At 43.2% G+C, this 23,332-nt stretch overlaps 1 protein-coding gene across 1 annotated transcript in view; it reads left to right on the top strand.

The window, feature by feature from the left end:
- Positions 1–23,332, top strand: part of PEPD (peptidase D) — a gene marked incomplete at its 5' end in the record, with an annotated part of 154,238 nt that overhangs the window by 11,223 nt on the left and 119,683 nt on the right. Inside the window, 2 exons of the mRNA XM_082489271.1 lie at positions 19,960–20,023; positions 22,072–22,119. Of these exons, the coding sequence (XP_082345397.1) occupies positions 19,960–20,023; positions 22,072–22,119 (112 nt within the window). The remainder of the gene's footprint in view (positions 1–19,959; positions 20,024–22,071; positions 22,120–23,332) is intronic.

The following is a 23,332-nucleotide window of genomic DNA, read 5'->3' as shown; positions in this document are numbered from 1 at the left end:
AGAAGCTAGGAAATGGCTTTCTTGATTTCTTTTTCTTAATGGAGATGGGTAAAATTTTCACGGAATCGCGGAATTTTCAGAGTTGGAAGAGACCTCTAGAGATCATCCAGCCCCACTCCCCTGCTACAGCAGGATTGCCCAGAGCACATCACTCAGGACTGCATCCAGGCGGGTCTTGAAAATCTCCAGAGAAGGGGACTCCCCCACCTCCCTGGGCAGCCTGTGCCCGTGCTCTGCCACCCGAACCGTAAAGAAGTGTTTCCGTGTATTTGAACGGAACTTCCTGTGTTCCAGCTTGTGCCCACTGCCCCTCGTCCTGTCACTGGGAACCACTGAAAAGAGCCTGGCTCCATCCTCCTTCAACCCACCCTTTAGATACTTGTATGCCATAATAAGGTCTCCCCTCAGCCTTCTCTTCTCCAGGCTAAAGAGTCCCAGCTCTCTCAGCCTTTCCTCGTGAGGGAGATGCTCCAAGGCCTTCATCATCTTAGTTGCCCTTCGCTGGACTCGCTCCAGCAGTTCCCTGTCCCTCTTGAACTGGGGAGCCCAGAACTGGACACAGTATTCCAGTTGTGGCCTCACCAGTGCAGAGTAGAGGGGGAGAATGACCTCCCTCGACCTACTGGCCACACTCTTCCCTATGCAGCCCAGGATTCCATTGGCCTTTTTGGCAACAAGGGCACATTGCTGGGCAATGGATAATTCACTGTCTACCACAACCCCCAGATCCTTCTCTTCAGAACTACTTCCCAGCAGGTCTGCCCCTAACCTATACTGGTGCCTAGCATTCTTCCTCCCCAGGTGCAGGACCTTGCACTTGCTTTTGTTGAACCTCATGAGGTTCTTCTCTGCCCAGCTCTCCAGCCTGTCCGGGTCACGCTGGATGGCAGCACGGCCCTCTGGGGTGTCAGCTGCCCCACCCAGTTTGGTATCATCAGCGAACTTGCTGAGGATACACTCTGTCCCCTCATCCAGGTCATTAATGAATATATTAAACAAAATTGGACCAGGTTTTGACCCCTGGGGGACACCACTGCTTACAGGCCTCCAACTAGACTCTGTGCTGCTGATCACAACCCTCTGAGTTCTGTCCCGCAGCCAACTCTCAATCCACCTCACTGTCACCTCATCTAGCCCATACTTCCTCAGCTTCCTAATGAGGATGTTATGGGAGACAGTGTCAAAAGCCTTGCTAAAGTCAAGGTAGATGACATCTACGACTCTCCCCTCATCCAGCCAACCAGTTATAACATCATAGAAAGCTATCAGATTGGTCAAGCATGATTTACCCTTGGTAAATCCATGTTGACCACTTCCAATAACTTCCTGTTCCTCAACGTGTTTGGAGATGCCATTTGGTGGCATTTGTATTTTGAATAATTGTGAGTATTAAATTGTGTACAGCATGGTGTGTTTATCTGACTGTATCATGCTGTTTGAGACTGGTGTATTTTTAATTTGCTGTAGGTTTGGCTAGAAGAAGCTAAGGTCTCTAGTAAGCTCATTTTATACAAGCTGAAATTGGAGACGACTCTTTGGAGAGGTAGTGGGCCGTATGGGGGTGCCGTAGGAGACAAACTCTAAATCACCTTACTTGCTCTTCTTGATGCAGATTTTGCAGGCATGAAGGACGTTTTCTAGATGAGTCTTATTGATGATGTACGTACAGGTCATCATCTCCATAGCATGCTCTGGAGCTGTGTGTTCAGACAATATGCTCTAGAAGGGTCTTCCGTTTTACCTTCTAAACTGATCTACCATATCATCCCCTAGTATTTTTTCTTGTAATTCTTTCTCTAAAATTAAGTATGTTTAATGTTTTCTTTTTCCATGTCTGTCAGTTTGATGCCTTCCCACCCTTTGTCCCTTCCCCCTACTCGCTGAATCTTTATTTTTGCTGTTTTAAAAAACCCCACCAGTTTTTAATCACTTTAGGTCATTGTCGTGGTTTGGGCCAAATCCACCACTGGGGACCCGAGGGACCCCAGACGGGACCGACAGATGCTCCCCTCTACCCCTCTACAAAGAGAGAGGCAGAGGAGGAAAAAGAGACTTAAGAGTTTAGAAGAAACTAAACTACTTTAATGAAATATTAATAATAAAATAAAAAGAAATAATGAAAAATATATACAAAACCGTATCAAGCTCCCGAGATGACAATCACGTCACCGGCTGGCACTGGGGCAGTCCCAGGCTGGACTCAGTGGCGGACGGGAACTGGATTCCGGATCTGGAGTCAGGATTGGGATCACAGGCAGAGAGAGTCCTCCTCAGACGTCGGCCATTGAAGGAAGAGCCCCTGACCCTTTGGTCCCTCAGCTTTTATACTGAGCATGAGGCAGATGGGATGGAATACCCTGTTGGTCAGTTTTGGGTCACCTGTCCTGTCCGCTCCTCCCTCCAGGTGGGACCCCACTATGCTTTTCCGCTTCCGACCCTCCAACGTGGCAAATAACAAAGTTGGTTGGCCTTGGCTGTTATGACAATAAGTATAAGCAGGAGCCTCTCTGCATGCCATGCCTGGGCATCAGCTATAAACAATTGGTCTTATCACTCTGAGAGAGTGAACACTGTCTGCACAATATGCAGTTAATTTCAGTTGTTAGAAGAGGCCCAGCTAAGAAGCGAAGTTACTGAACAAAATTGGTTCTGTTTTACCTCAAACCAGGACATTCCACCCCTTATTCCATACCATTTGCATCTTGCTCAGATTACTATTACTTTTATACATCAAATTTACACACACATAGTTATATATGATATGGATATATGCAGGTCACTCATCTACGGTTTATGTTTATATACAAATTTTTAAGTCCATTTAGTTCATGATTGCAGGATCTCATCTCAGGGCAGGAAAGATGGTACAAAATTCATTCTAGTTCGTGCCCATGGGTAGCATGTTCATCTTGAAGAGCTTGCTGGACGCCACTTGATGAAGTTAGCTCAGGTTTCATCACCACTGTGTTATTCTGAAAAACACTTATTGAACATTGTTAGTATTATGTAGTGATCAGCATCATACAGCTCAGGATTGAGTATTCTCACCAAGGGTTAAATTCCCTTGAGGTACACATTGAACTTCTCCATCCTTCAGCATCACCCACCAAGTACATCCAGGTCCTTGGGCAAAAACAGTCCCACGAATGGGTTTGCTTTTGCCTGAAGCAGGGAAAACCCAAACAGTTTTCCCTAACAAATTCCTTTCATGCACCACAGGGACTTTATCCCCTTCTACAGTATGTAAAAGGTCTGATTGAGCAGGACCAGCTCGATTGATGGATCCCCTGGTGTTAACTAACCAGGTAGCTTGTTGTAAATGCTTGTCCCAATTTTTAAAGGTTCCACCTCCTATAGCTTTTAGGGTGGTTTTTAACAGTCCATTGTATCGCTCAATCTTCCCAGAAGCTGGTGCATGATAGGGGATATGATATATCCACTCAATACCATGTTCTTTTGCCCAATTACTTATCAGATTGTTTTTAAAATGAGTCCCATTGTCTGACTCAATTCTTTCTGGCGTGCCATGTCGCCACAAGACTTGCCTTTCAAGGCCCAGGATGGTATTCCGGGCAGTGGCATGAGGTACGGCATAGGTTTCCAACCATCCGGTGCTTGCTTCCACCATTGTAAGCACATAGCGCTTACCCTGGCGAGTTTGAGGGAGTGTGATGTAATCAACTTGCCAAGCTTCCCCATATTTATATTTCAGCCATCGTCCCCCATACCACAAAGGTTTTAACCGTTTAGCTTGCTTGATTTCGGCGCATGTTTCACAGTCATGGATAACCCGCGCAATAGCGTCCATGGTTAAATCCACGCCTCGGTCACGTGCCCATTTATATGTTGCATCCCTTCCTTGATGACCTGAAGTGTCATGGGCCCACCGAGCTAAGAATAGTTCACCTTTATGTTCCCAGTCCAAGTCTGTCTGGAAAATTTTAGCAGCCTGATCCGCTTGCTGATTGTTTTGATGTTCCTCAGTGGCCCGACTCATGGGTACATGGGCATCTACGTGACGTACCTTAACGACTAGGTTTGCTAGCCGGTCGGCAATGTCTTGCCACAGCTCAGCAGCCCAGATGGGTTTACCTCTGCGCTGCCAGTTGCTCTGCTTCCACTGCTTTAGCCACCCCCACAGAGCATTTGCCACCATCCATGAGTCAGTATAAAGATAGAGTATTGGCCACTTTTCTCGTTCAGCAACGTCCAATGCCAGCTGGATGGCTTTTACCTCTGCAAATTGACTCGATTCACCTTGTCCTTCAGCAGCTTCCGCGACTCGTCGTGTAGGACTCCATACAGCAGCTTTCCACCTTCGATGTTTTCCTACAATACGACAAGACCCATCAGTAAACAAGGCATACTGTTTCTCATTATCTGAGAGTTCATTATATGGTGGAGCTTCCTCAGCATGTGTCACCACCTCCTCTGGTGGCATCCCAAAGTCTTTGCCTTCGGGCCAATTTGTGATCACTTCTACGATTCCTGGGCGATTTGGGTTTCCTATTCGAGCTCGCTGCGTGATTAAGGCAACCCACCTACTCCAGGTAGTATCGGTGGCATGATGAGTAGAAGGAACTTTACCCTTGAACATCCAGCCCAGTACTGGTAATCGGGGCGCCAGGAGGAGCTGTGCCTCAGTACCAATTACTTCTGAAGCAGCTCTAACTCCTTCGTATGCTGCCAAGATTTCTTTCTCAGTTGGAGTATAGTTGGCCTCAGAGCCTTTATATCCCCGACTCCAGAATCCCAGGGGTCGACCTCGAGTCTCCCCTGGTGCTTTCTGCCAAAGGCTCCAGGTAGGGCCATTGTCCCCGGCTGCAGTGTAGAGCACATTTTTAATGTTCCGTCCAGTTCGGACTGGTCCAAGGGCTACTGCATGCACAATCTCTTGTTTAATTTGCTCAAAGGCTTGTCGTTGCTCAGGGCCCCACATAAACTCATTTTTCTTTCGAGTTACTTCATAGAGAGGTTTCACAATCTGGCTATAACCTGGAATATGCATTCTCCAGAAACCCACAACACCTAAAAAGGCTTGTGTTTCCTTTTTGTTAGTAGGTGGGGACATAGATGTTATTCGGTTAATTATATCCATTGGGATCTGGCGACGGCCATCTTGCCACTTGATTCCCAAAAACTGGATTTCTCGTGCAGGTCCCTTGACCTTACCTCTTTTAATGGCAAAACCTGCTTTCAGAAGAATCTTAATTATTTTCCTACCTTTGTGGAAAACTTCTTCTGCTGATTTACCCCACACAATGATGTCATCGATGTATTGTAGGTGTTCTGGAGCTCCACCCTTCTCCAGTGCAGTCTGGATCAGTCCATGGCAAACAGTAGGGCTGTGTTTCCACCCCTGGGGCAGTCGATTCCAGGTGTACTGGACACCCCTCCAGGTGAAAGCAAACTGTGGCCTGCACTCTGCTGCTAAAGGAATAGAGAAAAAGGCATTAGCAATGTCAATTGTAGCATACCATTGGGCTGCCTTTGACTCCAGTTCATACTGAAGTTGTAGCATATCTGGCACAGCAGCACTCAGTGGTGGTGTGACTTCATTCAGGCCACGATAGTCTACTGTTAATCTCCAGTCCCCATTAGACTTTCGCACTGGCCATATAGGGCTGTTAAAGGGTGAGTGAGTTTTGCTGATCACTCCTTGGCTCTCTAGCCGGCGAATCAGGTTATGGATGGGAATCAGGGAGTCTCGGTTGGTGCGATACTGTCGTCGATGCACCGTGGCAGTAGCAATTGGCACCTGCTGATCTTCAACCCCCCAGCAGTCCCACAACAGAAGGGTCATCTGAAAGACCGGGTAAGGTAGACAGCTGTGTAACATCCTCAGTCTCTACAGCTGCTATACCAAAAGCCCACCGATACCCTTTTGGGTCTCTAAAATACCCTCTCTTGAGATAGTCTATGCCAAGGATGCACGGAGCATCTGGACCAGTGACAATGGGGTGTTTCTCCCATTTATTCCCAGTTAGGCTCACTTCAGCCTCTAATACAGTCAGTTCTTGAGATCCGCCTGTCACTCCAGAAATGGTGACAGTTTCTGCCCCCTTTATGATTCGATGGCAATAGGGTACACTGTGCACCAGTGTCCACTAGGGCTTTATACTTTTGTGGCTCTAATGTGCCAGGCCATCGAATCCACACAGTCCAATAAACTCGGTTGTCCCTCTCCTCCTCCTGGCTGGAGGCAGGGCACCTCTAATGTTGACCATAGTACCTACGATTATCAGATCGGTTCCTACCTGGTCCGTAGGATCGCCTACCGTAGGTTGGAGCAGCCTTCTTCCTGTCAGAATCCTTTCTCCTACCTGCTTCATTTTGCAACTCAAGCACCCGTGCCTGTAGGGCTGAGGTAGGTTCTCCATCCCACTTCTTCATGTCTTCTCCATATTCACAGAGGCAAAACCACAGGATATCTCGCATCGGGTTTGATTTGTCTTGAGTCGGAGGGTGTTTTTTCTCTTGAGTAGGAGGGCGTTTCCTCTTAGCAGCTGCAACATGAGTCTGTACAGGGAAAGAATGGAGTTTTTCCTCCACCTTGGTTAGTTTATCAAACAGTTTATCGGTTTGCTCAACTAATTTCTGGGTCATTTGCTCTATTTTCTCAGTCAGTTTCTTATTACTGTTTTGTACCAACTAGCAATTGCAGCTTATCTGCTAAGTTTGTTACCACCTGCAAATGCCATCTGTGGATCTCATGAACATATTCAGTCCTGCTTCTGTCTCTGAGTAGCATCAGAACTAATTTCAGTCTTTGCAGTATCCCACTAATCAAGACTTGCAGGCCATTGCTGTTTATAGAATCATAGAATTGTAGAATGGTTTAGGTTGGAAAGGACCTTGAAGATCATCTAGTCCAATCCCCATGCCATAGGCAGGGACACCTCCCACCAGACCAGGTTGCCCAAGGCCACGTCCAGCCTGGCCTTGAACACCTCTAGGGATGGGGCCTCAACAACCTCTCTGGGCAACCTCTTCCAGTGCCTCACCACCCTCACAATGAAAAACTTCTTCCTAATGTTCAATCTGAACCTGCCTTCTTCCAGTATAAAGCCATTCCCCCTCGTCCTATCGCTACATGTCCTAGGTAAAAAGTCCTTCCCCAGCTCTCCTGGAGGCCCCCTCTAGGAACTGGAAGGCCACAACAGGATCTCCCCAGAGCCTTCTCTTCTCCAGGCTCAACAGCCCCAACTCTTTCAGCCTCTCCTCACAGGAGAGGTGCTCCAGCTCTCGGGTCATCCTCATGGCTCTCCTCTGGACACGCTCCAGCAGGTCCATGACCTTCTTATGGTGGTGACTCCAGAGCTGGAGGCAGTAATCCAGGTGGGGTCTCACCAGAGTGGAGTAGAGGGGGAGAATCCTCTCCTTTGACCAGCTGGCCACACTTCTTCTGATGCAGCCTAGGATATCGTTGGCCTTCTGGGCTGCGATCGCACAGTGCTGGCTCATGGTGAGCTTCTCGTCAATCAGCACCCCCAGGTCCTTCTCCTCCGGGCTGCTCTCCAGCCATTCCCCGCCCAGCCTGGATTAGTGCTTGGGATTGCCCCAACCCATCTGTAGGACTTTGCACTTGGCCTTGTTGAACTGCATGAGGTTGGCTTGTGCCCACCTCTGCAGCCTGTCCAGGTCCCTCTGGGTGGCATCCCTCCCCTCCAACGTGTCTGTCTTGCCAAACAGCTTGGTATCATCAGCAAACTTGCTGAGGGTGTACTTGATTCCACTGTCCATGTTGCCTACAAAGAAGTTGAACAGTACAGGTCCCAGTACCGACCCCTGAGGAATGCCACTCATCACTGCTCTCCACTTGGACATCAAGCCGTTGACCGTAACTCTTTGAGTGTGACTGTCCAGCAAGTTCTTTATCCGCCGAATGGTCCATCTGTCATATCCATGTCTCATCAATTTAGAGACCAGGATATCATGTGGGACAGTGTCAAACGCTTTGCACAAGTCCAAGTAGATGACATCAGTTGGTCTTCCCTTGTCCACTGCCGCTGTAACACCTTCATAGAAGGCCACCAAATTTGTCAAGCATGACTTGCCCTTGTTTTCTATGTGCCTCAGCAAAGTTTCCAGGAGGATCTGCTCCATGATCTTGCCAGGCACAGAGGTGAGGCTGACTGGCCTGTAGTTCCTTGGGTCTTCCTTTTTTCCTTTTTTGAAAATAGAGCTTAACGTTTCCCCTTTTCCAGTTGGCAGGAACCTCGCCAGACCGCCACGACTTCTCAAATAAGATGGCTGGTGGCTTAGCGAATCACTATCATTTACCACTTCAGCTTCTGAGAACATCAGTCTAAATTGATGCAGCGCTTTTCAGTGTGGCAGTTGGAGGGTTTCCCAGCCCTTGAAAAACTCATCTTTTTGTCTATTTATTTGTTTTTATTTTCTGCTTTAGGCCTTTCACTTTTTTATTATGACTAGTTATTGGGTTTCAGGTCACATCCTAGTGTTCCTGTCCAAGCTGATTTGAGTTGATTTTGGAGAGTAAGAGTCCTGAGAGAGATTTTTATCAAATATTTTACTCTTATTCAGATAGTACATCTGTTGTTTTACCCTTCAATCAGTGCTTTCAAAACTGTGCAATAAAGCTGCTTGCTTTTGATTGACAAGACTTACTCGTGCAATTCCCCATGGTGCTTATTTTCCATTATTCCAATTCTCTCCATAGTACAGTGATTTCCATTTCTTGTCTCCCATTCAATTATTACAATATTTCTCTGTGGATAAAAATTACTTTTACTGAATAATTAGTGTCTGGATTGCTCTTGCCACTTTACTGATGATTGTTTTTCTCTAAACAGTGCTGCTTGAATGCTCTGACTTCTCAAACGATCAGTTTAGTTGTTGTCCCAGTATTCTAATTGTCCATGAGCCTTGCTCTGGTACAGGATGAATGTGTATTGATTCTATCACTTTTACTTCAGTAACAATTTTTATAAATCTTTGCTTTCTAGCTGCTGAAATTTCCTTGTATTTCTTGTTGAGAATGTTTTAAACAATAATAGTAATTTATACTATTATACTATTTATAGTCCTATTTATAGTATAGTATTTATAGTCCCTTGGTTTGCAGTCTCTATCAGCGTGTACCTTTAACTGGATGCACAGTTTGGTGATTTATTAAGTGTTCAAGCACTTCTTTTTTCCCTCCTCAATATACCTGAATCAAAAAAGAGAAATAGAACCAGCACAAAGTAAATCTGCTTGACGATGCCGCACCAGAGTTTTTTAATATCCTGATGTGGCTTCAAACCGCAGCATGGGAAAGTTATGTCTTGCCTACGCACGTCTCATGCCTGTGGTACGAGGGGGAAGGTTGATAACCCACACCAGGCATTTCTTATTTTATACTTTATTTAATGCACTAGCAGGAGTATTGAGTTCAGCGATATGAAGTCCTGATAACATTTTGAAATATCAGAGAATCCAGGTTTTCTTTAGATCAGGCGTGCCATGTGTTTTTCCTCCAAGAACTTGGCTGCTGCTGGTGGGAAGGTAAGCTGCAGCGGAAGAAATGCCTGTGGGGATTTTCCAGCAGTGCTCCAACAAGGCTCTGCCCCTCCACGCTGCCTTCTGCTCTGCAGCTGCCCCGTTGGAGTGCAGAGCTCTGTGTTTCTTGTTGGCCTGGATTTGAGAAGGCACTTTAGTGAAAAAAACCCGCAAGTGAAATAGCTACAGCAGTGCTTCTATTCTTGCACTTCTAAAATTCCATGTTCTCAGCTCTTGATGTTAACTGTTTTCTTTAGGTTTTTATTCCCTGCGACCTGTGCTGTGCCTGTCTGTACACTCAGGAAGGGCTCTCCGAAAGAGTGTTGGCTGTGTCGAGAAATGTATCAAGGAGAAAAAACAAACCCAACTGTTTATATAAAGCAGGATAGGGAAAAGTATAATTGCTGTTAATGCTTCTTGAGACCTAAATGTGTGTGAAAAGCAGGCAGGTTGTTTTTTATGTGCTGTGTGTACCTCTTTGCCTGTGCACTTGCTGGAGCTCTGGGTGTGAGAGCACTTGGCCTTGACCTTGCTCCTGGGGACCCCAGTTACTTCTTCATCTTACAGGGGCAACGTGGCATAATGGGTCGGGCACTGTTTGCACTGTTCTGCCTTTCCTTTGTGCCCAGTGAGTTGTTGTGGCAAGTTCCTTTCATTTCTTTGTGGTTTAGTTTTCTTTACAAGTTACGAGATGGGAATACTATCATCCCCTTCTTAAAACTGTTCAGGTCAGCTTAATGCTGCTGTAAACATCAGTACTGCTTCCTTCCGTGCTATTACCGAATAGTATGGGAGCTGCGGGACACGCTGCACACATTACGGAGCTTGTTGTACTGCTTTTATGTGTGGGACATAAAATATTGCTCGTTTTCCCCCCAATATAGGCATTTTTCCAATGTAAAGGCAGAACATCTGCTACTGACAGATTCAGTATGTAACTTTGTCAGTTAAGAAGCATGAATTGAGACCAGCGTTTGAGTGGAACACTGTTACTATATAGTCACCTAGAAATTACACTTACCCTCTTAACCACTGTAATTCTTTTTGTGCCTTTTTTGGGGGGGAGGAGAGCTCTCTAATGACTATTTGTCACCAGTGTTACACTACAAGAAATCTTTCAGGGATTTCAGTGTATAAACACTTCCTTTGTTACAGTTTTTTCTGCACTAGTGTAGAGCCCTTCTCTCCAAGGAAGTGTTTTATTTGCAGAAAGAAATAAAGCAAAGGTTACCAATTGCAAGTTTTCTGTGTTTTGGGGTTTTTTTTGGGTAGCTCTTGATAGTATCTCTTAAATGTCTAATCGAGGCATTGCCTCTTGAGGTAGAATTTATGGAAAACCTAAAGAACTTTTCATCTTTTGGGAATGGCTGTGGTGGGAATAGCTGAGCAGGAGCAGTGAGACTGTATATTTGAAGTAGATGAAATGGGTAGTTCAGAGCTTGGCTTTTATTAGGAAGAATCGTGAGAGTCTCCTCAATGCTTTATTTCTGATTTCACAAGTCCAACGGTCTGTATGTTGCTTGTAGTTATTCTGCTTCTGCATAGTCCGTGTGTCCAGTGTCACGTACCCAGCATCATGGAGCATATGGACTCTGCCGTTCTGTCCCTCTGCTAGACGTGGCTGCAGTTACAGCCCGGCTTACCTGTTGCAGTCAAATCAGTTTCAGTCTTCATCTTCAGTTCAGTTTCTTTTAAATTATGTTATTTTCTCGAAATCTGTCTTGCTCTGGACTGTATCAAAAGGAACAAGGAGTATGAGTTTATGTGTACGTAGGTACTGCTGTCTTTCGAAGGATAAAACAGAAATCTAGAGAAATGTGGAAAGGGAGTAACCTTAAGGTAGTCAAAGCATTGCTGGAGGCTGCCTGTGATACCAGGGAGCCCAGTAGTACTGTTTTGTTTTAAATCTAGCTTGATGCCTTTTAATCTTCTTGTTTTAGATAGTGAAATTCCTTTTGGATATATAGGTGATTGCATTTTTTTGGACAAAGTCGGGAACATCTGCTGGTGTCTTGTAAAGCCTCCTGTGTTGTTCTTTCTAGCAGTTCTTGACACCCTCTTGTTTGGCTAATGCTTTGCCATCTGTTAGCTCGATGATATTGTAATGAGGAGGGAGTTTATTGGTGCATCTCTGACAGCGTTAAATCACTGCTTTTGTATCCCTTTCCCTCCTCCAGCTCTACATGCTTTGCTGATGTATTTCTATTTTAATTTTATGCCAAGGTTCTTATTCTTTGTATCCAGTCTCGCTGAAACTTTACTCTCCTTTAGGCTCATTCTAGCACAGCCTGAGAAATGAGTCGCTGACTGTGTGCCACTTCACTTGCTGAAGACTGCGCTTGTCCTATTTGCTCCTTGTGCGTGTGTTTCCTCTCATGTAAGTGAGGAAAAATGCGATGTAATTTGTGTGATGACTTGCTAGCAGTAAACGTGTGCATGCTGCAGTGCCATGTGCAGGCACTGTGTGCAGGCTAGCGTAGGCATTTACTTTGTTTAGTAGAGACTGTTTGTTCAGGATAAAGTGAATTTGCCATAACATGGTGTTTTATATCTGTTACTCTGAATGCAAGAGCTAGAGTGGAACGGAGGAAGCAATACTGTTGTGTCCCCGTAAAGCAGAAAGCTTTACTGTGAAGTTTGCTAGTTTTAGCTTTTCTGTCTTGCTGCATCAAGAATCTTCCTCTTCTGATTTTGTGATACAGGCTTGGACAGGTTTTCATGCATTTTAAGCAATACTTCTTGTAGGGCCTTTTAAGAGAGTGCTGTATCATGGACATTATTGTGTAGAAACCCTTTTGCTTTAGACTTTGTCATGAATCGTGTGATTGATATTTGCCTGTTCTGTTATTATTCCAACTATGTTAATTCTTACTTCTAATTACTGCTTGGAAGAACATCACTTTCTGGTAGCTGCCAGAAACTCTGGCTGTGAAAGGCAATAACTAGTGGACAAGCCTTGTGGATATGTGTTTTAATTGCAGGAGATGATAGTTTTTAGTATGGCATGTCTTATTTTGTGTCAGTACTTGCTGTCTTCCTCCCCGACATACTAAGAGATTCTCAAAATGGTTGTTGACTTTCATTTAGAGATTCCTACTGATCCCTTTTAAAAATACAATAAATGAATGTGGATGTGTTTTTGGCTAAAGCCGGATTCAGTGCTTAGAAATTGCAGTTGATTCTCATTATTTGGCCCTAACATATACTCATTTATAGCATGTGTGGTCAGACAGCCTGGAGTACTGCTTTGTCGTCTGTGCAGTGTGGTATTAACTTAATATTTCCTTTTGCAGGAGAATGGTACCTCACATTAAAGCTTATGTTAGGATACACCGATATATATTTTTTATGTACAGCAGTGCAGTAAGGTACCCTTCTTTCAGAATAGCTTCAAAACACAAACAAGGCCACATGTGAAGACTTAAAGAATTCTGTAAAAACTATTTAAATCTTAATTTTAAAGGTTTGTTATAAATTGTGTAGGTGTAAAGCAACAGAAATGAAGAACTGATTTTTGTAATGTATAAGTGAACATAAACCCTGCAATACTTCTAAGCATGCTGATGGTTCTCATATGCCTGCCTATTCTGACAAGCTGATCACAAAAGAACTTAGCTAACGGGGAGCTCTGAACGATCCCGGGTGGATGACGGGACAAGCTTAAGGCAAAGAATTAGCACAACACGGAAGAGAAAGCAAAACTAGCAGTTATAATTCAAACAGCTTTTGCTAGTAGATGGAAATGGTGCAACTGCCATTTCTGCATTAAGGTAAACATTCGATAAAGTATTTTAGTTCTGTATTTGAGAGAAACAAAAAATAGGTGAAGCATCACCAGTTGATGGCGATGAACTAGTTTCTATTCCAGCAGTAAACCTAGAGAAAGTGAAGTAGCTCCTAAAGGTCATGTTTTTATCCAAATATTTTAAAAGAGCTGACCAAGGGCTTCTCCAGGCTTCTGTAAGAATTTGAGTAGGGAAGAGAGAGAGGATGCTGTTAGCAAAGTCTAACAGCGGGACGTATAACAGTATCAGATGTCTGAAAATCAAAGCATCTAGAAATCACACTGCAAATGAAATACACATGCTTTTTCTGATCTCTCCTGGCTTTTATAATCTGTGAATGGCTTGCAGATGTATTAGGAAATGTAAGGTACGTAAAAGTAGTGCTGATGCTAAGACAGCCCTGTGGAGGGACCTTGCAATTCAGTGGGCTTTTCCTTAGGCTGAATGTCTGCTAGCGCACTGGAGCACAACGGGCTGATGCAACGGATGGTGCGGCTGCTTGATGTTAACAGGGTGCAGAAAGCTAAAGCTTTTTCATTAGGGAGGGAGGAGTCCTACGCAACTTTGAGAGGAGATGGTGCAGTCAACCTGCCACGCTTTAGGAGGCTTGGGACCTCCTGCTGTTGACTTGCTCTGCTAAAGGTTCTCAGGTCATTTCTGAGGTGTATACGTACGTATCTATTTGAGTGTGTGCCTGTAGTCGTTTAGTAACAAAATGTAGAATGTGTAGAAAACATTTTGAAGTTAGTCCCAACTGGAATTTCTCAAATTTTTGTAATGAACGCACCATTAAGGGTATTTTTTTCCAACAGGAATAGTTTTACATCCTAGGCTATGCAGTAAGATAAATAATCTTGAATTAGGAACTCCAGCTGAAATGCTGAGGAAAAGCTAAATTGGACTACTTCAGGAAAAGCTGAATTTCAGTTTAGAGCTGATCCACTGTAAAAACTGAAAATCTGTCCTAGAAGCATTAAAAAATGCAAATACAAAGCAACCAGTAGGAAAAAGTGGCTATATATATTGAAGATTGTCTGGAAGAATGTTTAGATGCAAATGAAAACATACACATATGAATGTATATCAGCAATTAGGCTGCAAATATATTAGCAGTTGGCTTAGATGCCTTTCTTTCAGGAATAGCTATCAGCTATTATAAATTCTGTTCACAGTTCTTCTTTGGCATTTGTGATTTAGATCCATCTCATTTGTACCTCTCTTCTGAATGCAGTTTTGAAAACTAGAACACTCTCTTATCGTGTCGGTATTACGAGGCTCTTGCTCCAGAGTCCTTTAGAGTACAAAGAAATGTTGCTTAATGGAATTCTTACAGTAATGTCAAATTTGTACAAATCTCTTAAGATTTGCTGTTATGAATTCTTGCGCAATGTAATGAACAACAGCTTTAAAATGCCTTTAGACAATGAGACCAAGTTTTTATTGGGTTTAAAGCGGAAACACAACATGCTTAATAAAGTATTGCAAAAAAATTGAGGTTTTTATTTTGTCCAACTTTGTAAAAGCTTCAAAATATACTTTTTGGTGTATTTATAGATAGGCTGTTGGAGCTGTTTATGTTACTGATGGATAAACAGAGGATTCCTGTTTGAAGGATTGCATTGGAGTGGAGTGAGTCCTAATACTGTGCAGTCAAAGTTGGTGGCAGAATCTGCACTGGTGTGATCAGGGTGTGATTTGGTGCAGGACCTTGGTTTTTGAACATTCCATCACATACCACTGAAGTTAGTTAAACCAAATGGAAAAGTTTAGAATAAACTTGGAAGTTTTTCTTAAGCTGGTTGACTGACTGGATTCCTGGTTACTAGTTTTTAACACTACACTCCCTTTCTCTTTTGCTGGCAGTTTTCATGTTTGATCAATATAAAAGAGAAGTGAGGTATAGCTAACGTAGGGTATTACTTTACTGTCTGACTTAACATTTCACACTGTGTTTTTATAGTGAAAGTATTGCTGCTCCTCCTCCTCTTCTTTTTCCCCATTGCTACCTCAGTAGAATTTTGTTTATAATAAATTTATTTCTTGTTATGATTGAAAGCTGAATTTTCAGTATTTGGTGCTTTGAAAAAAACCCTTAGCTGTTAAAATGACACAGTCCATCAGAATTTGAATCTTCTTTTATAAACGTAGCTTCACGTCTTTAGGCCATCTTCAGCGTTTCCCAGTTGCTATGAAAATCTCTTGAGAGCGAGAAACCAAGTAGGTGAACTAAATTGGGTAGAAAAACATGGAAGAGGGAAGAGTTACATAGGAAGCATCAGCAGAATGTAAACAGCTTTGATATTTAACCCAAAATGACTCGGTCCTTTTCACTGGACTGGAAATTGTGATGAATTGTAAGTGGTGAACTGTGAATTAAAGACAATCTATTGTTTAAGGGATCCTTTGGTGACAAAAAGTGAGTTTTGCCTGGCCACTGGCCATGCATACTTGGACATGGTGCAGTTCCAGGAGTTTGGAGTTGCTTGTTTCCATTATAAGACAAGATGGTGACTCCTGCTGTTATGGAAGCTAACCATTGACATTTCTAACAAACCCTGGCACTTGCTTGGCTGAAGTTATAAAACTATAGGGAAAGGATATTGAGCCTTTTTAGGGCTGAAGGGCATTATTCTCTGTAGGTTTTTGCTAATTTACATTCTCGGGCAATCTAAACATTTTTGCACACTGCCCCCCCAGCCTGTAAGAATTAAGTTAGGCCATTGCTTCTGTTCACATCTGTTTATAAAAGCATTCTTTTTTTTGATACGTAAGGAGAGACATGATTCAATAATATCTGCGATCATATCTTCCACTTGGGTAATCCTTCTAATTAATTTATGACTTGCTGTGGGTTTTTTCTGCGTGTAGTCTCTGCAGTGATTAATCAGAATTTTGAAACTGGCAGCCCATAGCAGCATTACAAAAGGCAAAGCCAAACCTAAAAATTGTAACCAATTAACTTATTCTACCTGCCTGAGAGTCATTTGTAGAGAGAAGTACTCCTCATCTCCGTGCAGTATCAGATGTACTTCAAGTTATCATAACTGAATGTAACCTCTGATTTTTCATGATGCCAATGAGCATTCTGTGGAAGGTACCGTTCCCTGTGACAGTGATGGTCAGTGCTAGACTTTAGCCTGTGTTACGTTTAAATTGGATAAAAATGGCTACCGAGCCCTGTCTCTGCTAAGGAGCTCCGCACTGGTACTTTTTTTACAGTAACTGCAATCTTGGTGCATAATAATGTTTCGTAGATTTCTACTAAACTTGAGGAAAAAAATGAAAAGGCTGGAGAGAACATGGAAAGGTCTGAGTGAGGATCATCTTTGCTCATCTTTCTCCCTGAGCTTTTGTTTTGCCTTCTATACTGCTTTTCTGTATCTGACAGCACAGAATTTTTCTGCTTTAATGTAGACTTCCATATGCACTTTTTCCTTCCACCCTTATGGTTCTGCAGTAGGGTAGGTCTTTGCAGAGATCTTCCAGTGGGAGGTGGCTTCATCACTGAGGCATCGTGGCTCCCGTGGGATGGGTAGGGAATGGTAGTTTGCGGGAAGTGTATGTGAATTTATTTTACCATCTAGTCGCAGGTGCTAAATGGCTGAAGAAAAGAAGTGAGGCAGAGCTCGGAGTGCTTCCAAGAGGAGCTGAGAAGTCTGGCGCTCTACTTTGTACTACAAATCTTGCCGACTTCTGAGCCAGGTAGCAAGAACAATACTAGCAAAGAGGTACACATCTGGGAATCGTGGCAGCTTGTCATTAGGTGTGACAGAGTTGAAACTATCTGGAAGACATCCTAGTTTAATAGCCAAAAGAGGGGACAGAGGATTGTGGGAAGCTGATGTTTTCTTCCTCACAAAGTAGAGAAAAAATTGCCATCCAGAGGGACCTGGACAGGCTGCAGAGGTGGGCACAAGCCAACCTCGTGCAGTTCAACAAGGCCAAGTGCAAAGTCCTACAGATGGGTTGGGGCAATCCCAAGCACAAATCCAGGCTGGGCGGGGAATGGCTGGAGAGCAGCCCGGAGGAGAAGGACCTGGGGGTGCTGATTGACGAGAAGCTCAACATGAGCCAGCACTGTGCGATCGCAGCCCAGAAGGCCAACCATATCCTGGGCTGCATCAGAAGTGTGGCCAGCTGGTCAAAGGAGGGGATTCTCCACTTCTACTCCACTTTAAACTGGAAGGCTTTAAACTGGAAGAGGGCAGGTTCAGATTAAACATTAGGAAGACGTTTTTCATTGTGAGGGTGGTGAGGCACTGGAAGAGGTTGCCCAGAGAGGTTGTTGAGGCCCCATCCCTGGAGGTGTTCAAGGCCAGGCTGGCCTTGGCCTTGGGCAACCTGGTCTGGTGGGAGTTGTCCCTGTCTATGGCAGGGGGGTTGGAACTCGGTGATCTTCAAGGTCCTTTCCAACCTAAACCATTCTATGATTCTATGAATTCTCAGCCTTGAAAGGATGATGAGCTACTTTTGTTCCTCAAAGGATTGATAGTGTACGTAAGAAAAGATATTGGAGGGATTACAGCTGGAATGGAATCAATAATGGATTAATGTTAACCATAAGCAAAGAATTAAATTAGCAGCAGTGTGCTGTAGACAACACAACTATAGGATGCATCGGATGCAACTAACAACAACAACAAAAAGCTGAAAAACAGTTTGTGAGAAGACAGAAGTTTTCTTATTGGCCTGTTGGAAAATGAGACCTACTCTTACTTAAACTGCATTAAATGAAATGATTAAAATCCAGCACATTTGTGGGCATACTTTTAAGAAATATTTACTGTACAAGAAACAGTACTTGGATTCAAACAATGCAGCTGATTGTAAATGGTGCTTTGGAGGTATTGCTCCAAAGAGCATATATTACCATAAATTACTGTTGGCCATAAATTAGCTGGCTTTACAGTTGGGATTCTTCTGATACCAGATGAATTGGTTGAAACCATAAAAGGGAACAAAAACGGAAAGTGCTAAAGCTGTGGTGTTTCTGGAATATTAAAGTACTTGAATGCGTGAGGCATGAAGGAGGGGAAAAGGGGATGCCTGTAGGAGAAACAAAGTACGCAAAAGTTGGAGGTAAGGGAACTATAAAATACAGTGTATAGAAACATATGAGGATATAATGTTTTTTTTTTTAATTATATGTGAAATTAGCTAGGGGAGAGAAGATAAATGATAATTACTTGAAGTCTCCAACAGTGATGGGAAGAGTCCACAAAAGGAGAATTGCAAAAGGGAACATATAATGAGGTATTTTTGTGTTACTTTTGGAGTAGTACTTTCACGGATAAATAAATTTAAAAAAACCCAGTGATTTACTGCTTGAGAACACTATAAACGTTTTCATGTGGTTGTTTATGTCTCAGCCCAGTACTGTTTGGAGCATAAAGGAATGTAAAATGAAAACCGAGTGCACAAGATTGAAAAAAATGACATAAATCAGAGCTCCAGCCACCTGGTATTGCGGGCAGCTATGGCACATGCCTTTGTACGGAGCATCTCCTAAAGGTGCTGAGCCATTTGTCCCACTGCTTCTGCTGTCTGTCGCTGCAAGGGTTAGAAATGTTCTTCGGTCTCCAGCCTAATTTATTCTTTCCCTGGTTGGTCTTGTGCTCTTGTAGTCTAACCCTTAAACAGCTGAAGGTTCAGTCTTGCATAGACGTCTTGCTCTCCTGCCGTCTCTCAGGAAGCAAAATGCACAAGATCCTCCAAACTCTGTCTCTTCCTAACATGTTTTTTTTTTTTCTCCTGTTTTCTTTACTCTGTGGAAGGATGTAAGATGGATGGTTTTTTTTTCCTTTTTTTCTTTTGAGATTACATTTTCAGAATTATACCAATTATATTTATTTCGCTTGGGGGGGTATAGAGACTGTAATTGGAGACTAAAGTCTCCTGAATAACTGGCTGCTACCACAAAGTGAAGAAATGAGCAATGGTACAGGCAGCGGTATGGGGGCTGGTCGGGGAGCCCTGGAGTGCTGATCCACGCTGGCCTCTGCCCCAATTGCCTGCAAGTAGATCCTTTACAGCACTCCTGCATTCTTCTTGTGTTTAGAAAAAAATCTCTGGGTGGGTATCAGGGGAGAAAACAGCAGAAGTGATTTAATTTTGGGTATGGACATGTTGGACATCCTGTTGGGTTAGAGGAGTGGATCTCTGGTGTCCTGAGGAGTAGAGGTGGCAAAGCCCATGTTTTCAAAGCCCTCAGTCCACTTCATGCTCACATCAGAGGGGTTACCAGGGTAGAAAATGAATGTTTTGTTCATTCTTTGAATATAACACAGGGCAAACTGGTCTTTTGCTATTTCCACATCCTTCCAATGACTGGTGAGTTAGAAATTTGTATACAAGTGGCATGGCAAAAGTCTTTAATAAAACTGTCTTGTGTGGAGTGAATGGGGAAAAAAACCCACTTTAATTCAGGAGGAGACTGTGAAATCTAAGTATCAAGCATGGACTGGATTAAAGCGCACTGATTTTCGTAGTGTGGCAACTTTCTGCACAATCTCCTATTTCGAGAAATGGAGTCAAGGGTAAGATTATTAAAACATTTCTCATATCTGATTCTATTGTTATGATAGTAGAGGACATTATTTCTTTGTCTGTGGCCTTATTAAATATAATAATAAAGCTAAACCCAAATGTTTCTTTTTTTTGTTTTTCAAAGGATTCATCCCCCTGAATTTTTCAAGAAAAAATATGCTGTGGATGAAGTCCACTATGTGACTGAGGTAAGTTGTTTGTGTCTCTGGATATTTTTCTGTGAATACAAAATCAGTATGTGGCAGTGATTTTGTTTGATTTTAGTCCTCTGCTTACTGGAGGTCTCCTGACTTGGTGGGACCTTTTTTTCCCCTCTAATTACTGGAAAGTGTCCTTCATTCTTATAAAATACCCGTAACATATTTTTTTTAAAGGCTGCCATTTTGAGCAGAACACGAAGGTCTTAATCCAAAGACAGTCTCATAAACATGTTCTGTGCATCATGAGACCTGTCAGTCTGTGTCTTTATCCAACAGAACATGTTGCTAAATATGCTTTTTGCAACACTGTGGAGATTTGAGGAGATTGCTGACAGGGAGGTTGCATGTCCTAGCTCTGACTTGGGAGCCTGCGTTTATTTTATGCCTCCAAAGAGCGGTGAGGAAAGGCCGCCTGCCTTACTCTTAGCTCATGCTGAATCATTCTAATATTTGAATAGGCAAATATATTCATATTTTTAAATGCAAGTGTGACTTGCTTAGTTAGGTTTCTTCATTTCTGAGCAGATGTTTGTATACTTACGCACCTGGCCAGTTATCTTTTCTGTGGTAGGAAGGCTCAGCAGGGCGAGGGCTGTACTCCTGCCAAGCTCTGTGGGTGATTTTCATGGGGAGCAGCTTGAAAAGGAAGGCTCTGATACTTCTGTCCCTGCAGAGCACTAACTCTGACTCACCAGACCAAAAATTTTGCTCTCATCAGCTGTGAGGATGTTTCCTTTCATTTTCATAATGAGTTCAGCTATGAAGTGAGGTTTGATCCTGTATTGCAGTAGCAGCGGGTGGAGGAAGCTGTGGAGAGGTTGCTTTTTGACGTGTGTGAGTTGGAGTCGTGTAGAGTGCAGGGGCTCCAATGCTCATCTGTCAGGTGGGGGAAATTGCAAGTGGAAAATACATGTTTTATTTTTTAAAATCACGTTTGTTAAAGGTCACCTTAGTTGTTTTGGGTCACTTTCCATCAACAAATGCCTTTATTGCAGTTCTAGTCTCTGCTTCCTCACTGCTTAAAAAACTCATTGATGGGAAAAAGAGCTCTTTACGTTGGACCAGTAAATTGCCCCAACATAAAGGCTGTTTTCCACCTGGACTACATGGATTGAAGGTAGAAGCTGTTGAAGCTTGCGACAAAACTGTTCAGCTTTCAAAGGTTCTGTCTATAACTTTTGCCTGGTTTGCCGAGGCATTGGCTTTCCATCATCAGGACACTAGGGGCCTTATTTACAGGGTAGTTTTAAGTCAACAAATGACCAACTTGTGCGAGTGTGTAATCCTGATGTTTCATGGGGAGAGAAAAAAAAAAAGTGGAATTGGTATTTTTATACCTTGCTGCCGTATGCTTTCTTTTGTTAATATTATTAGCATGCTATTAAGCTGGTTTAAAGTTGGTAGAACTGTGCTCCATGGAATTGCGTCATCTGTTCTTTGCCTCAAGGAATGTGTAATTCAGTGCCCACATTTCTGCAGCTGCTCTGAAAGCTCAGTTCTCTACAAGCCCAATGATTTTGTTCTGTTTGTAAATATTTGAAAGATACTGAAGGAGCCTAATAGAAGTATTAGTCAGTAAAATATGACCCAATGAGAATAATAGAAAGCATCTATTACTACGTGTTTAGCACATTGTAACATAATAGTATTAATGCATGTGTGTTTTACGTGCAGTAGTGTGTTGGGCGTACAGCGTACCCTGTTATTCCTTATTTCTGTGTGACATTACAGCTTTTTGGCTCATATTTCCTCTGTCTTACAAATGATGGCAATAGTCTTAAGTTATAGTTGGTATTTATGTCTTTAAAGGGCACCACCAACTTAAGCACTGCATTTCTGTCTAAATACTTTGTGATCTACTGACTCTTGTTGCAAATGTGAGGTAACACTACAATATCTGAAAGATATCAGTGGAGCATTTTTTGTCTTTGCAGCTTGTTTACTTTGTGTACAGCAAATGTTGATGAAATCGGTATCAATGGGATTATAAGGAAGAAAAATACAAAAAATAATAGCAATCTAAAACTTCTTTTTAGATATCCAGTGTTTTGGCTTCGAAGAAACCTGCTGTGCTCCTTACGTTGGTGAGTCATATTCTGAAGAATAGCTACCCATTTTCTTCAATAAGGAGATCAATTCATTCAGTATTTTCTTTGCACTGTCATTCCCTATCTTTTCCTCTGCATCTTTGCCAAATTTGAAGTTACCTGTGTATAGTCATCTAGTCTTCTGGCTTCTCCACGATCTCAAGATTTGTAACCTCTGGCCTTCCAGTCTGTATTTTCTCTGCCAAAAGCTTTATCTATTTTCTGGTAAAACACAATAAGCCTATCTAACGTCAACCATACTATCCTCCAGCCTATGTACAATGACTCCAAACTCCATCTTTCTCTTCTGCTGCTCTGTCATGAGCATGTTTGTGCCTTTCTGTGGGAATCCTGCAAGGATTCAGGGAGTACTTTTTCTGCATCGAGTGGGTTGGTAAGAACAACTTCTGGGAGGAGGGAGTGATACCACACGCCTGTTGAGTATTCTGAGTGGTGCTTGCTTATTTCTCTGGAAGAAGGATGAAGGAAGGGATGTAAAGCCTGAAAGTTTCTTTTTCCCATCACCTCTCCCCCAGCGTCTTTCCTTGGCAGATGCTTTGTAAACCTCTCACTATTAAGAGTATCTGATTTCTTGTCTCCAATCTCTGTAAGAAATGATTTGCTGACTCTGAGATTTCCCTTACGGCAAATGCAGTGGCGGCTCCTGGATTTCTTGTTTTCCCATGATAGTTGCCAGATAGAAGCCCTACAAAAGATCCCTCCTTAAGCAGTTACATAGCATCTGATTTCTTTATAATGGAACCATTGAGGGTGGTGAGCCCCTGGCACAGGATGCCCCGAGAAGCTGTGGCTGCCCCATCCCTGGAGGTGTTCAAGGCCAGGTTGGATGGGGCTGGGAGGAACCTGGTCTGGTTTGTCCCTGCCCAGGGCAGGGGGTGGAACCGGATGGTCTTTAAGGTCCCTTCCAAACCAAACCATTCTGTGATGCTAAGAACAGAGGCCCTAAATAGTTCAGTCTTTCTTCCACTTATATTTGTATACACACACAAACACATATGAAAGGTGATCCTATAGCTTTTTTCATGTTCTTTAAGAAAAACGAGTGGGGAAGGGAATATTTGACCATCTTGTGCTGCTTACTGTTCATTTCTGCACATCAAGTTGTTGGTTAGTTTTCGCTCTCTGAGCCTCCTGTGGTAATCAGGAATTTTCACCTAATTCTTGGCTGAGAGGATGGAGCTGTGATGCT

The sequence above is a fragment of the Vanellus vanellus genome (genome assembly GCF_965231255.1).
Source record: "Vanellus vanellus genome assembly, chromosome: 12".
Lineage (NCBI taxonomy): Eukaryota > Metazoa > Chordata > Aves > Charadriiformes > Charadriidae > Vanellus > Vanellus vanellus.
The sequence above is the reverse complement of the archived record's forward strand: the minus strand, read 5'-3'. Positions and strand labels throughout refer to the sequence as shown.